This window comes from Xiphophorus couchianus, chromosome 22 (genome assembly GCF_001444195.1).
Source record: "Xiphophorus couchianus chromosome 22, X_couchianus-1.0, whole genome shotgun sequence".
In the NCBI taxonomy this organism is placed as follows: Eukaryota; Metazoa; Chordata; class Actinopteri; order Cyprinodontiformes; family Poeciliidae; genus Xiphophorus; species Xiphophorus couchianus.
Window position 1 is genome coordinate 28,908,068 of NC_040249.1, and position 14,960 is coordinate 28,923,027.

Consider the following 14,960-nt stretch of genomic DNA (forward strand, 5'->3'; position numbering starts at 1 on the left):
ACCAGCGCAGGATTCAACAACAACGCTACAGTATGAAAGTTGTTATTAAGCAAATAATTGTTGTAGTTAGCAGTTTTCAGTATGAGGCTTTTAAAATTTCTGTTAGCATGCTGTCTAGTCATTCTGGTTAACACAGGACACTTTGATAGGTTTTGCTCATTCCGCTTTGCTGCTGTTTTTTTACTTTTGGAGCATTCAGCTCCTCTTTAAATCTGTGTGGTCTCATAGTTTGAGAGATTTTTTTTTCTACCTCTTCTGGGATTTGGGGCCATATTCAGGTATTATTCGAGCTTTGGGATGATAATCTGCTGCTTCCAGTTGTAAAAGCGTCACAGTTGTGCATCATAACCAGGTTGCTCTTGTAACCAGGTTGTTATGTATTGCAAATATTTTTTGCCCAGGTCCCTCTTGAAAATGAGATCTAGATCTGAACGGGGTTTACCTGGTTAAATAAAGGAGTATATAATACCTGCCTTAAAGTAAAAAATTAACAGCAAAAATCCTTCCAGATGCACAGCACTCAAAACCAGATGGAATAACATGCAATGAGTCCAAACATGCAATGCCTCAATTTGAAAAATAATAAAACTTATGAACACAAATTGACAAAAAGAACAAATCAGAACTACAGTAACCGAGCCATTTCATTTCTAAAATAATGTTAGTACAAGAGTGAACTGAGCTGCAGCAAACCTTTGCATGTTGCAGGCTAGGTTCTGTTTCTGCTACTAGCTACCTGATATGGAAAATAAGTGGTTTGGCAATATTAACACACATTTCTACATCTCAGGCTTAGATTAGAACTTATGTTATCTTGAGGAATCGATACTGAATCAGCAAAAATCTGTATCGGAAGCTGTGTAAAAATGTCTGATCAGTGCATCTCTACTGTTAACTACAAGAACAAAGCTAGCTAGCTGGATAAGCAGGTAGCTAAACAACACAATGTGAGGGAAAGAAAGGATTTTAAAAAACAAGTAAAAGCAATAAGGAAGAAGATATAGAAAGAGATCAAAGAGAGGACAGAAAGACAGAAAAAAGGAGATTATGAGAAGGAGAGGATGGGTTGTTACATGGACCTTTATAGAGCAGGCTAACCGAGTCAGACAAACTCTGACGGCTAATAATAACTTCTGCTGTTGTCCCTGGTCCTGGTACTGAAACACACACCCACACACAACAGGAAATACACACAAACACAGAAGATATATCTCTCAGCGTTTCATTAATTTTGTTCACAATTTGGTCATTTAAAGAATCAAAGTGAACTTTTTTGTCAGTTTGTTACTATCTGAGCTCTTTGTAAACCCTCTAGTATTAGCAACTAATAAGTTAAACATACTCCTGTGTTTAATGTGTAAACACAGGATGTAAAGGATTAATGTAAAGTGTTTAATATTAGACATATGAAAGGCCAAAAGAGCTTTGAGGGTTTAAAATTCCTTCAACCACAATTGATCATATTTGCCTTCAAAGTCCTAATTTATTCCAAATGGCAGCTGTTTTTTAAAGCTATGATGGTGACTCATTTAAAGAAGGATGTTTTGTGATTCACTGTGATGACCTATGCATATTAACAAAAGCTGGTTTAGTCAGTGTTATGCAAACAAGCAAGATGTCGGCATTGTTTAATTTATTTTATTTTGTGCTACGATGCTGTTCATATTCTAAAACTTCTTTTTATGTAAAAAGAAGTTTCTTTTAAAACAAAGTAAAAGTTCCAGGAAGTAGTGTGCCTCAAAAATCTAATACACATCCAAGTTTGTTCCATTTAGCTTTATTTCAAGATTATTTGATGTTGAATTAGCAGTAGAGGGCAGTGCTAGCTAAAATCATTAGTTGTGCCAATCCTAAAGCACTAATCAAATATTAGTTCTTCTAATATTAAAGCATTAGCTGATATTTAGTTGTAATTGTAGTTCCGAAAAATTAATTTGCTTTAATGGAAACACACCAATTTCGAAAAACATAAACACTAAAAACATTTTTTTTTTGGATGAAAAATGGTTTTATGCTTTTCCGGCTGTATCCAACATGACAGGAAGTGGTAGAAGGATGATGGCACGGCATGTTTTTTTAATGACTAACTGGGTGAACAAACTTATTCACGTTTTTCATATTTAATGAAAACACCCCAATTGCGAAACTGTGTTTCTTTGATATTAGTGGACTACTGACAGTTTTTGCACACATTTATAACAGAAACGCAGCTAGTGCTGTGTACTTAGGTTAATCTCAACCATCAACACACAAAAAGCCTTTTAGGGTTCTGCTTCTTGGTTGTTAAAGTCAAAAGCAGGTTAGTCACCTGGTAAATGTCCAATTCAAACACAAAAAACTGACCTTAGTGGTCAGCTGATGATCACCAGCAGAACTCCAGTTACATAACCACTAAATACATCCCAACTGCAGTACCACCCCATTCCAGCTGTGGCAGTGTGCTCTACCTGTCTCCCTTTCTCTTGGCGGTGAAGCTGGCGTCGCAGGGCTTCTATCCTGGCACAGTGGTTGGCATAGAACTCACACAGACACTGGCATGGGAGCAAAAGGCCAGTGTGGGAGGTAAATGAAAGGAGTAGAAAATATAGGAGGGATTTAATAAGAGGGTTGAACAAATAATAACAGGGAGAAAACGAATGGGAGGAATGCAGGTTGAGGAAGCAGAAACAAAATAAAAACGAGTACAGCCAGGAGCAAAAATTAAAACAACAAACAAACAAACAGGTACAGAAGCAGAGCAGATGTAGAGCCCCAGTGGTTATAAAGGCACAGCAGTGACCAAGGAAGATTTAGGGAGTTATGGCAGTATGGAGGGGAGGGTAGAGGGAAGTAAAGTCAAATATTGTTTGCACCTCAGTGGTGTTTGTCTCGCTTACTGTAAAGAACTACACAACCGAGACGTGCTTCGAGCTGCCAGGAACTGCTTTATTACTTTCTGTTCTACTTCTACTGATGCTTCTGTTATGTTGGCTTCGCTACATAAATCCTGAGCCATGTTGATTAGATTAGTTGTTAGAAAATTAGTTTATTATTGTCTCTATGGTAGCTGCTCTTCTGCCTTCCTCCAGGTCCTGAGTGTTCCCATCTGCTTCTGGCTATGACACACAACAAGACTGAGTCTGCACTCTTTGACCTCTCCCAGGGACCTAGATAAAATAAGATAAAATAAAATAAAGACTAACTGGCTCTGAAGTATCTTGGTGTGTAGAGCCATTGTAGACAAAAAAGGAGTGAATTTTGCCACAAAAAAAAATCAGAAAGTTTGAGATTAATCTGAGCAAGATCCTTTTATGGTGGAAATTTACTCCTCCTTTTTGTGGACTTTCAGAACTTTCCATGTTTCTTTCTAGATAAATTTTGAGATTGATCTAAAAATTTCAAGCAAATTTTTGACTTTTCAAGCTCAGAAATTTTCAAGTTTCTTTTTTCTAGACAATTTCTGTGACTCTCAATTTTTTATTTTTTTTACCAGAAGTTTACTTTTTTAAAAACAATCTTTCTACAATGCCCCTAATAAGTCATCATACTGAAGAAATCTAATCTTTTGCTGGTCAAATCTTCAGTGCCCATAAACTTCTTCATGAATGATAAATTGACATCCAGCAGCATATTATTGTGAAACGGAAGGAAAATGACAGTAAATATGTTGCATACATATGAAGGAAACCTATTAAGATGCAGAAAAATTCAATTCAAAAATATTTTTTTTCTAAGTCTAAATTTAATGTCGTAACTCATATCATCCAAATAGCTTCAATTAGTTATTGTGGATGGTGGTGATGTGGGCTGGAAGGATCTCCTGTTGCAGCCTCTGGCTGAAGACAGTTTCATGACTGCAATGACATGTTAACACCTCAATATCAGGCGACAGAAATTATATTCAATAGTAACATGCCCTGGATGACATTGTCATTTCTCTTTAAATATACATCTGGCTGTCTGGTTAGAATGCCGAGCAGAAAAATATTTGAGGTATCATTTTAGTTTTTGGGATGAGAATCCCATAAACATAAAATGTTTTACAACAATTTTATGTTGTAAAACATAAAATTGAAAAAAAAAAAGTTTTGCCATGGTTACACATCATAGCAGCTATTAAATAGTAAACAAACCAGACAAAAAAAGACATAAAGGCAGAAATAAGCCTGTCATAATAAGCAATTAATCATAATAATAAATTAAAATCAGCTCAACAATTTCCATTCGGAGGACTAATATTCTGAAAAGCCATTTTGTTTACAGAGACTTCATAATTACGGCTTTGGTTACATTACAGGCTTTTATTTATTGTTTTTGTTTGCTTTGTGTTATTTTGGATATTTAATACACCTTCCGGTCCCAGTGCTAGGTGTTCTTTACACCTAAAATCAAAATTTATTGGTCTTTGAGGGGACGAACTAGTATTATTGGGGCCATTATCATAACTTTACTTGACAATGGTCTCAAAATAACAATATTATCTTTTATCACAATATTTTATGGGGCAATTTATTGTCCAGTAAAATTTGTTATCGTTTCAGGCTGTGGCTAAAATCCTTTCAGCTGCACAGCATTCCAAATCCAAAGGAAATAAATGATCAAATGTGCCAAAAAAGCTTTGTACAGAAGTCAACCAAAATAATTCAACTTGCTGTCACTAGTAGCAGCATAACTCTAGAAAATAATTTTCCTTCCACTTCACACTTATGCACTACTTCATGATGGTCTATATCACAAATCCAAAGAATTTACGGTAAAGTTTATCATTGTAACGGGAGAAAATGTGACAACAGACACGGTATAAATACACTGTAAATAACCAGTTGTTTGCTTCCATAATTTGGCGCCAAAAACACAACAATTAAATGTGGCAGCGGCAGCAGTACAACATCCATAGGAACAGAAATGCACCAAAGCTCAATTCACCAATAAACAAAGTACAACTAAGCTTTGAGATGAATGCTATGAAGAATGGACATCATTATAGAATTAATTTAGGAATGCAAAGTGTCAGGAAGCATTTGATTGGTTCATTTTCTCTCTCTACAACTGAGTTTATAAATAAACTTTACAGTGAATATACCATTATCTTGTTTTATGTAAAAGACTTTTTTCCTCTTAAGTATGAAATCGGTCAATATTAAACCTAAAGTGCCAATAATCAAAATTTTAATGTCTGGTCTTTAAAATTGTTGTTTTGAAGCATTACTAAGGATTTTGAAAATGTCTGGAACAGTATAAATAATCTATGACAATATTATATAAATGTTATTCTTTTAAAATTAACACCATTTAGTGTTTTCTTAATAGTTTATTGATCCAGTATTAGCCTTGCCAATCAAGCTGTCTTCAATATTGTTAAAGAGCGCAGACTGATTGGAGCAATTTTACTCATATGGGTTGAAATCCTATTTGTGGGGTTTGATCTTGATTAAAACACATTACATTATTACATTATCAACTTTGTGGACTTTCTACACTTAGACATGTTTTGGTTTTGTAGCCAAGATTTTTTCAGTAACTCCAGCTTAAAGCTGCACTCCAATTTATTTAACCTATTCCTCAAACAGTACACTTTGTTACATACTTATGTCGTGTAGCTATGTTTTCTTTGTCTCGTGATGCGCTCTATAAATGCATTGCTTCATTACCTTCAGCTGTGTGTTGAAGGCGTCTATTTCCAACAGTTTAGCTCTGGTCTCTCTCTCCACTGAATCCAGCTGCTCTTTGAGCTGCTGCCTGCTATTCTCCTTTTGCTCAATGGCTTTCTGCAGCGATGACAAGCTGTCACCTAAACACACACAGAGTAGACGATGTTAGTTAGATAAGCTCAGGCAGTAGGACAACTCCTGGTTTCTTAGGAGTTACTATAAAATTCAGGGAAAATGATCAGAATCTTGGCTGCTGCTGTAAAACCTTTTTATTTCTGAACTTTTGTTCTGGAAACAAGTTTCCAGAGCTCAGAACTTTTTCTAACATCATAAAGAAAGAAGAAAGAAAGAAAGAAAGAAAGATAGGAGAAAGAAAAAAAAGGTAAAACAAAATAGAGAAAGAGAAAGAAATGGAGAAAAGGGAAAGAGCAAGAAAGAAAAGCAAATAAAGGAAGACAAAATGAAAGAAAGAAGTATGGCATGACGTAAAGAAAGAAACACGGAAAGAAAGAAAATATTTTCTAATACATTTCTAAACTCTAGTGGTTTTGTTTATTTTTCTGGAAACTTGAGTCCCATGCTTTTCCAGACAGAAACTCTACTGTATGTGTTTGACTCACGGTGCAAACTGTTCTGCTGGACCTGCTTTAACTGCTCATTCAGATTCTGCTTGTCAGGAATGAGCCTCCCCAGCCACTGTTGAGAGTCCTGCATACAACAGAAAAACATCAACCACAAACTAACACACACCTTACACCTCTGCTTTAACTTACAACTAGGGTGGTTGTAAACAAATATTTTAGTAATTGAGTATTCTATCAATTATTCTTACGATTGATCGAGTAATCAGATAAAAATTTTTTTTGATAAAATAAAATATTGGTAAATCTAACATAACAGCAGTCAACATCCGTCCAGTTTTTCAGATTTGAAAAATCTACTATTATCTACAATAACTGTTCTGTATTTTAGAAAATTTGTTAACTTGAAGAAAAGTTATACAAAAATCTGAAATTATATTCAATTTAATAATAAAGAGGCAGACTCACAAAAACACTTATAAAAAATGCCTATACTCAAGCTTTTAGTTTATGTTTTAATCTTCAGTCAATTTAATAGACGAATTCTCACCTTACCCAGACATTTATAGCTTTTGTGTCCATGTTAGCGACAGGATTTTGTCACACACAGAAACATCTACCAGCCATGTACCGACATGATGCGCTCCGCCACCCATTTGTTGAGATCAGGATGATATGAAATTTATTTTGCAATTCGTCCGTAAAGCAACACTTACGTTAATCATCAACTACAGCACAGATGGCCGCAGTGTTCAGTTTATCTGCTCACCTGTATAAATACTCCTGCTGCACTGTTTGCTCTGAACCAGCAGCTCCATTAGGAGAAAAGCTGCCAAACTCCAGGTATCACATCTATCAATTTAAGGATGCTTACTGATCCCCCGAAAAATGATAAAAACCTGCACATTACCATCAATCAATAAAATCCTACCAGACCAAACTTGAAAATTGGACGTTTTGCTGCCAACACTTAACTTTCGTCAACAACTCATAGGCGGAAGTGAGAGCACTGCGCAACACAAATAATGACTCGGCCAGAACACGGTGCGCTAATTAATAAAACATAATTTAACAAACCTTCGAGGCAGATAAATTTTCTTCAAGGGATTTTAATAATCAAGATATTCAAATCATTCAAGGAATCGTTAGAGTCCTAATTCTACTAAAGCTGAAGATTACAAAAACACAACAACACCCAAAGGTGTGCAACATAACAGAGTTAGATAAATGACATAGCAAAGAATGTCTGTGTGTGTGTTGGGTTTACGTACCTGAAGCTGCTGCTGAAGCTGTGTGATTTCAGCGATGCGTGTCTCTCTCGTCTGATTGGTCTGCTCCATCTCTCTCCGCTGAGTTGAAAGACGAAACCGAACATCCTTCAGTTTACCTTCCAGCTGGTTCTTCTTATCATTCTGGAGAATAGGAAAACACGTATTGTTCAATTTATTCTATTTATCCCTTAGCAACAAAAACAAAACTGAACTCGCGTCTGTCCATTAAGTGAATATGAGGAAAAGAATCTCATGCGCTCTGTTAAAGGACCAGTATTATACATTTTCCAGACACTTTATGGCACAATCAAGTAACTATGTTACCTTCAGTTGTTATAAAAATTCCCAACACTATATATATACGTATATATATATTCAGAACAATACTCAGGTAGGCTGTGACCTTGACACGATGCTCAATTAGTACTAATGGGTCCGATGTGTGCCAGGAAAATATCCCCACACCACTGCACCACCACCACCAGCCTGAACCGTTGATACAAGGCAGGATGGATCCAGGGTTTCATGTTGTTGAAGCCAAATTCTGACTCATCTGAATACCGCAGCAGAAATCGAGACTCACCAGACCAGACAACGTTTTGTCCAATATTCTGCTGTCCAATTTTGGTGAGAACTGTAGTCTCATCCGCATCAAGGTTGTTGTGTGTTCTGAGATGCTCTTCTGCATACCTTGGTTGTAACAACTGGTTATTTGAGTTACTGCTGCCGTTCTATCAGCTTGAACCAGTCTGGTCATTCTCCTCTGATCTCTAGCATCAACAAGCCATTCGCTCCCACAGAACTGCCACTCAATGGATATTTTCTCTTTTTTAGACCCTTCTCTGTAAACCCTAGATATGGTTGTGCATGAAAATCCCAGTAGATCAGCAGTTTATGAAATAAGATCAGTTGGATCTGTCTGATCCATTCTGATTAACTTTAATTAGAGGTCCGAGGTTGAATTAAAACCCAGCATATTATTTTTAATGACGATTTTACTGCTTCCCTCCATGCACTGCAACTTCTCCCGTTTTTAGCTTTTGTTCACTCCAGCGGTTTTGAGAGACAGGATCTATCGAACCTGTCTAAAAAAATAAAAGCATGCGCTTTTACGGTCAAATACGGAAAATATTCCTTTAACACGACCCCTGTATATATATCTATCAAATATGACTTAAAAGAAACTTGACTTTGTAAATTAACACCTTCAAATTGGGCCTCTATCTCTTTCAGAAATTCCTGCTCTTTCTTAAACTTTGTCTTCAGGAAATCATCACAAAATTGCTCCTCTATTAATGCTCTGTGCAACGCCAGTAAAAACGCTGTTGCACAGAGAAGTAGCTCATATAATGAGCTCAGCAGATGTGCAGTTCCACCAGGTGTCTGCTAATTGCTGCTGGCTAGTCTGAAGGAGCTGAGTGGGAGAGTCACAGAGATGCTCTGTGAGGTGAAACTCAGAAAGTTGGAAACTGCAGCTCTAAGGAAGATATGCGTCTCAAAGGTGGAGCTATGGCCACCCAAGCGTTTTGCACAGCTGAATGGTTGCCATGGATATTAAAGGATTTCTCAAAAATGCATGAAAGAATCAAGGCAACACTCCAGGTATGTTTCTGATGAGGGAATAACATCATAACATGATGTAAAGCTTTAAGTACAGTGGAGGACCTGTGATGCTTCCAGTCAAAGTCTGTGTGGAGTGTGTGTTTTGCGACAAGTTACTTTGAATTACCAGAGCCTCCAGTTCAAACTCCAGCGTCTTCTTCCGGGCTTTGAGCAGCACTATACTTTCTTGTTCTCGGTTTCTTTGCGTTAGGAGCTCCTGGCGACGCTGGCGCTCCCACTCCAACTGACGCTGGCGCTCCAGTTCCCGCTTAGCTGCCTGGGACACAGACAGGCGCTAAAGAATCACAACACAGAGCTGCACATGATCCATAACAGAACACAGTGATTAGAAGCAACAAGGCAGGTTAATGTTTCAGCTTATTTACGGTAAACACAGAGATTAAAAACTACATATGCATTGATTTGATATTAATATTTGTTTCGGTCTCGATTTGAAAAAGATTGTTGATTGGTTATGAATTTGTCCGATACAATACTGCAGATCTATTCAGTCTAATTCTATGGCTTGTACTCTGAGCAACATCATGTTGTTGTTTATTTTACATTATATTTAGAATTTCTAATTGCAGTTTCTTAACCATTTGAAAGGTTTGTTACAGTTTGTTTTTTACATCGTCCGACCAACGTAGTCAACCTGTTATTTGTGTCAGCTTCAGTTTCTTTATTATTTTACATTTTGTGTTATATTTCTAATTGCTGTGACTGAGCAAATTAAAGTTGTGTTGTTTTTACATGTTTGACCAAGCTTGTGAAACTCTTGGAGTGCTGTATTGATGCAGAATTACCAAATAAATGTGTAATAAAATACATTTTAAAAAAGAAACGTTTTCAGAACAGTTTTTCTGTATTGGATCAGTATCGACCAATACTAAACCTCAGATACCGGTATTGGTTCTGGAAGTGAAAACAAATACTGGATCAGTGCATTGGTAGGCTCAGAGGGGACCGTGCTTTTTCTGTGGTAGCCCCCAAGCTATGGAATGATCTTCCTTTGGGCATAAGACAGGCCTCTTCACTTGTTGTTTTTAAGTCTCTTCTTAAGACTCATCTTTTTTCTTTGGCTTTTGGCACAGTCTGAGAGGTTACACTTTGTTTTATTTGTTTTATTGTGTGTATGTATTTTATATTTCAGTCTTTCTATTTTATAATCGCATTTTATTTTATGATTGTGTATAGCACTTTGGTCCTGTTGGTGTATAAAGTGCTTCATAAATAAGGTTGGTATAGTATGGTATGGTATTCGTAATCCACACAGGTGGTAGAGAGTTCTATAATTACAGGTGCAGCATCTTCACTTCAGATGTAGAAATCTAGAGGTGCCAATATTTCAATGTCTAGCGCTTTCGATTCAGACAATAATTGTCTATTCAAACGAGATTCTGGTTAAATTATGTGACTGACAAGAGGAAGTGTAAACATTTATTTAAGACAATTGTGCAGGGTCTCATACCGCATCAAATTCCATCAGTATATATTTCAACAAAAATAGGTTTGTGCACAAAATTCTGCAACTTAAGTTACCAATATTGTTTGCTTAGCTGCCTGGCTTTTTCTTACTTAAGAAAATATTTACTGAGGTAGAGTGGACGCGTAATGCAATGTGAGGTACACTTGCAAATAGAAGTGGCAAAGACAACTTAAACATATTTTGAAATAGATTTTTGCACATTTTGAATCTATTTAAGATTTCCAGGACTAGGAATTGCAATCTTTTATACAAAACCTCTAGAATGCTCCTCCTCCTCCTCTCTCTACCTCTCTCCTTTCTATCTCTTTGCGCCGTTCTTCTTCTCTTTGCCTCTCCAGCTCTCGCTGCCTCTCCAGCTGCTTCTCTAGCTCCTGTTGTCGCCTCCTCTCCTGTTCCAGACGCTCGCGCTCCTGAAACACCGAGATGCAAACGTAACCAGGCAGATAATAGAATTTATTTGTTTTTGTTACTCCCGTTGAAACATTTATAGAAGTAGATAACTTCTGTAAAAGTTACAGATGATAGAAATAAGCATACCTTCCTCTCCTGTTCCTCCCTCTCCAGTGCTGCCAGCCGCTCCTGTTCTTTCCTCTGCTGCTCCTGGAGAGCCTGGCGTCTTTTCTCCAGCTCCAGGTTTCCTCTTTCAAAGTTCTCCCTCTTCTTGTCCTCAAATGTCACTGTGGAGCGGTGGAATATATAAACATAACAACTGTTAATGGCTAAAAACAGTTGCCATTAACAGTTGCCAAATATGAACAGAAAAAGCATTTGATTAGATTTAATATTAATAGGAAATCGGCTAAGAGTTAAACATAAATGCAGAAAAATTCATTTACGTTTCCATAACAACACAAACCATGCGGTACTTTAATTTTGTGCAAGAAGAAACTTCCAGAAGGAAGAGGATTAAACTTCTACAGATATAGTGCTTTCAAAACTATCAACATCCACTAAATTGCTTCAAAAACCTTCCCACAGGATGATATCGTCACCACCATGTGTCACCGTGGCAACAGCGTTTTTAGGATGATGTGCAGTGTTAAGTGCTAGGCCAAATAGCACATTCAGGACAAGCAAGACTTCTTTTGGTTTTCAATAATGGATTGTTCTTCTTTCTTATACCGAGATGAAACTACACACAGGTGGAACCTATTTAATAATTGGATGACTTCTGAAGGCAGTTGTTCGTGATGTATTTTCTTTTGGGGTATTCAAGTAAAGGGGGACGAATACATATGTTCTCCATGATTTTTGGAGAGAAAAATGGGTAAAAATTTGTTTGTTCACGCAATAAGTTATTAAAAAACATGCAGCGCCATCATCCTCCTACCACTTCCTGTTGTAGTCTTCTTTGTGGTTTACGCCAGTGGCAACATTCATTTGTTTTGTCATGTGACAAAACAAATGAATGTTTGTTCAGATGTTTTGTTTCACACATCATGTGATGTGAAAAAAGTGTTTCCATTGCAATTTCCCAGACCAATTTTGATAAGGTCAAAAAAAGCACCAAATTTGTTCATTAAAAAAATGTGGGGGGGTTTTCTGAATTTTATTAAGCAAATTTATTTTCAAAACATCAAAATGATTGCGGAAAAATATGGTCAACGGAAACACAGCTATAATTGCACTTTGTAATGCAGATAAGTTGAGCATCAATATGTAGCTTGTGTAGAAAGTGGAGCATTTGGTTTGTTTACTTATATTGAGCAAGGTTCAAAGGATATTTAAGGGAATTATTATGGCAAATCTCGGCTGGTATGGTAGCAGAAGCTAGATTTCTGCTACCATACCAGAAATCTAGCTGGTATGGTATGGAGATGGAATAAACTCCACCTGGTAGTTTCTTCTCCAGGTTGATCTCGTTCTCTTCCTCAGTCTCCTCCGGGACACTCTTCTGGTCTGACTGGACGCTGTCACTCCGTACACGCCTTTGACACACACACACACACACGCGTGCGCACACGCACGCACACACACACATGTTCATCTGATTGGCTGTTCATCTTCAGTTCACCAAACCGACAACGGTGGGATAGATACCTGAAGGTTGGCGGGATGTAATCTGCTGGTAACACTGGAGGCAGTGGTAACCCTGACATGGCCATGTCTATGAGGTGCATAGCCAAGATGAACTCCTCCGCTGTTAGCTTCCCATCCTGATCAATGTCTGACAGACTCCTGAAGGAGATCATAATCCAACTGAATTTCACATGTTTGCTCTTCTTCTTTTAGCTAATAAATGGCTGAATTCAATGCACTGACCAGATCGTGGCTAACTGGCTCTGAGGAAGGCTGGATTGCATCAGAATAGTGCGAGCCTGCGGTCCTGAATTAGAAATCCATGTCAGTAGTTTAGAGAAAGGCGTTGAAATTTAAATAAAAACCTGTTAGTGTATGTGGACGCACCGGTGAGATATCCGCTCATCATCTTATCATGGGAGTTAAAAAGCTGCCTGTACTTTAGTCTGGAGGACTGAGGAACTGCCCAATCAGAGGGAGGCTGAGTACTGGGAGAAGATCGAAACAGGAAAGATGTAATGATTACTATGCTGTGTTGTTTCTTTTTATAGCTACTGATGCATCTCAACACATTAAAATACCATTGAAAAGTTATTTTTATTACAATAATTCAATATAAATAGTATCCTTAAACACACAGTGATATCTTGCAAGTGCTTATTTCAGTTCATTTACATCAAGGTTCTGCAACTTGTGGCTCTTTGGATCTTCCACAGTGACTCGCAAACGCCCTCATTCACTAGGAGAGTTGAAGTCCCACACCACATTCATTGCTTGGGATTAGTTTCTGTGCGCTTGCGTAGTGTGAAGGAAAGAAGAGATAATCGGTTTTGGTGATCAGCAACAAGAGACAGTGAACGGTGATCACCGATCATACATTTTTTCACGGGAATCAGATTATTATGATCAGTGGCCGATCGATTGGCCCACCTCTGAGATGTCTGTCTATCTATATATACACTATATATATATATATATATATATATATGCATATATATTTACGTGTGTTTTGTGGACTTGGAGAAGGCGTTCTACCGTGTCCCTCGGGGTTCTCCATGAGGGACACAGTAGAACGCCTTTCTTCATGAGTATGGGGTACCGGGCCCTTTGATACGGGCTGTTAGGTCCCTGTATGACCAGTGTCAGAGTCTGGTCTGCATTGCCGGTCTCGTTTCCGGTGAGAGTTGGTCTCCGTCAAGGCTGCCCTCTGTCACTGATTTTGTTCATTACTTTTTAAGGTCAGCCAAGATGTTGAGGGGATCCGCTTTGGTGGCCTTAGGATCGCATCTCTGCTTTTTGCAGATAATGTGGTCCTATTGGCTTCATCAGGTCGTGATCTACAGCTTTCACTGCAGCTGTTCGAAGCTGAGTATGAAGCAGCTGGGTTGAGGATCAGTGCCTCCAAATCTGAGGTCATGGTCTTGAGCCGGAAAAAGGTAGAGCCTTCTCCGCGTCGGGGAGGATGTTCTGCCCTAAGTGGAGCAGTTCAAGTATTCTGGGGTCTTGTTCATGAATGAGGGAAAAATGGAACGGGAGATTGACAGATTGGTGAAGCATCAGCAGTGAAGCAGGCGCTGTACTGGTCTGTCTGACTATATTTCTCGGCTGGCCTTGGAATGCCTTGAGATTCCCACGGAGGACCTGGCCCAGGTACCTGGGCAGAAGGAAGTCTGGGCCTCCCGTCTTAGGCTGCTACCCCCGCATTCTGTCCCCGGATAAGCGGAAGAACATGGAGATATATCTTTTTTTTTAATGATCATGTGATATTTGTGGTCCTAAACTGGTTTTATTTAGCTGGACTGAGTGCAAAATGGCTCTTTCAATTACAAATGTTGCAAACCCTAAATCCCATTAAAAAATACAATTATATTACATAAGACCAATGAATAAAAGATTTTTTTTAGGCAGAAATTTTGTCCTGCTGAAACCACTATGTACAAAATATGCCCTGCACTGGTCAGATTTCTTTTTTGCAGAAATTACGGCATCGATGCAGCGTAGCATGGCGGACTTTAAATGTACTTTGGTAAGTGCATACCAAAGTATGGACTCAGGACTCAGGTTAAATAAATAAACACCATAAAAAGTTTGTTTATTACTGAACTACATTACCATAGGGATATTCAATGATATTCCTATGTTATGAGATTAACCTGAATAGAAGAAAGTAATGGACTCTTAGCCTACCCTGCAACATCAAACGACGAGCCCTTCTGCAGCTTGGTGCTGGAACGATTGAACGAAGAGGTCTTGTTCACAGAGGGAGCTGAGAGAGAAATCCGAGAACAATTGTGACTTAAAAAAATCAAAACACACCGCTTTAGGAAGAGACAGAAGATGCTGAAGCAGTGCATTTTCAAGGTTTTTC

General features: G+C 38.0%; 1 protein-coding gene across 5 annotated transcripts in view; it reads right to left on the reverse strand.

The window, feature by feature from the left end:
- Positions 1 to 14,960, reverse strand: part of itsn1 (intersectin 1 (SH3 domain protein)) — a 53,551-nt gene that overhangs the window by 29,846 nt on the left and 8,745 nt on the right. For 3 of the 5 annotated variants that reach the window (XM_028005977.1, XM_028005978.1, XM_028005979.1), the window contains exons 7-18: positions 14,780 to 14,858; positions 12,980 to 13,080; positions 12,836 to 12,899; positions 12,614 to 12,751; positions 12,407 to 12,501; positions 11,111 to 11,250; positions 10,861 to 10,983; positions 9,212 to 9,361; positions 7,483 to 7,623; positions 6,251 to 6,338; positions 5,631 to 5,770; positions 2,448 to 2,531 (exon numbers count right to left, since the gene is read on the reverse strand). In XM_028005977.1, coding sequence (XP_027861778.1) covers positions 2,448 to 2,531; positions 5,631 to 5,770; positions 6,251 to 6,338; positions 7,483 to 7,623; positions 9,212 to 9,361; positions 10,861 to 10,983; positions 11,111 to 11,250; positions 12,407 to 12,501; positions 12,614 to 12,751; positions 12,836 to 12,899; positions 12,980 to 13,080; positions 14,780 to 14,858 — 1,343 coding nt within the window. The remainder of the gene's footprint in view (positions 1 to 2,447; positions 2,532 to 5,630; positions 5,771 to 6,250; positions 6,339 to 7,482; positions 7,624 to 9,211; positions 9,362 to 10,860; positions 10,984 to 11,110; positions 11,251 to 12,406; positions 12,502 to 12,613; positions 12,752 to 12,835; positions 12,900 to 12,979; positions 13,081 to 14,779; positions 14,859 to 14,960) is intronic. The other 2 variants (XM_028005981.1, XM_028005980.1) reach the window with 1 other exon arrangement.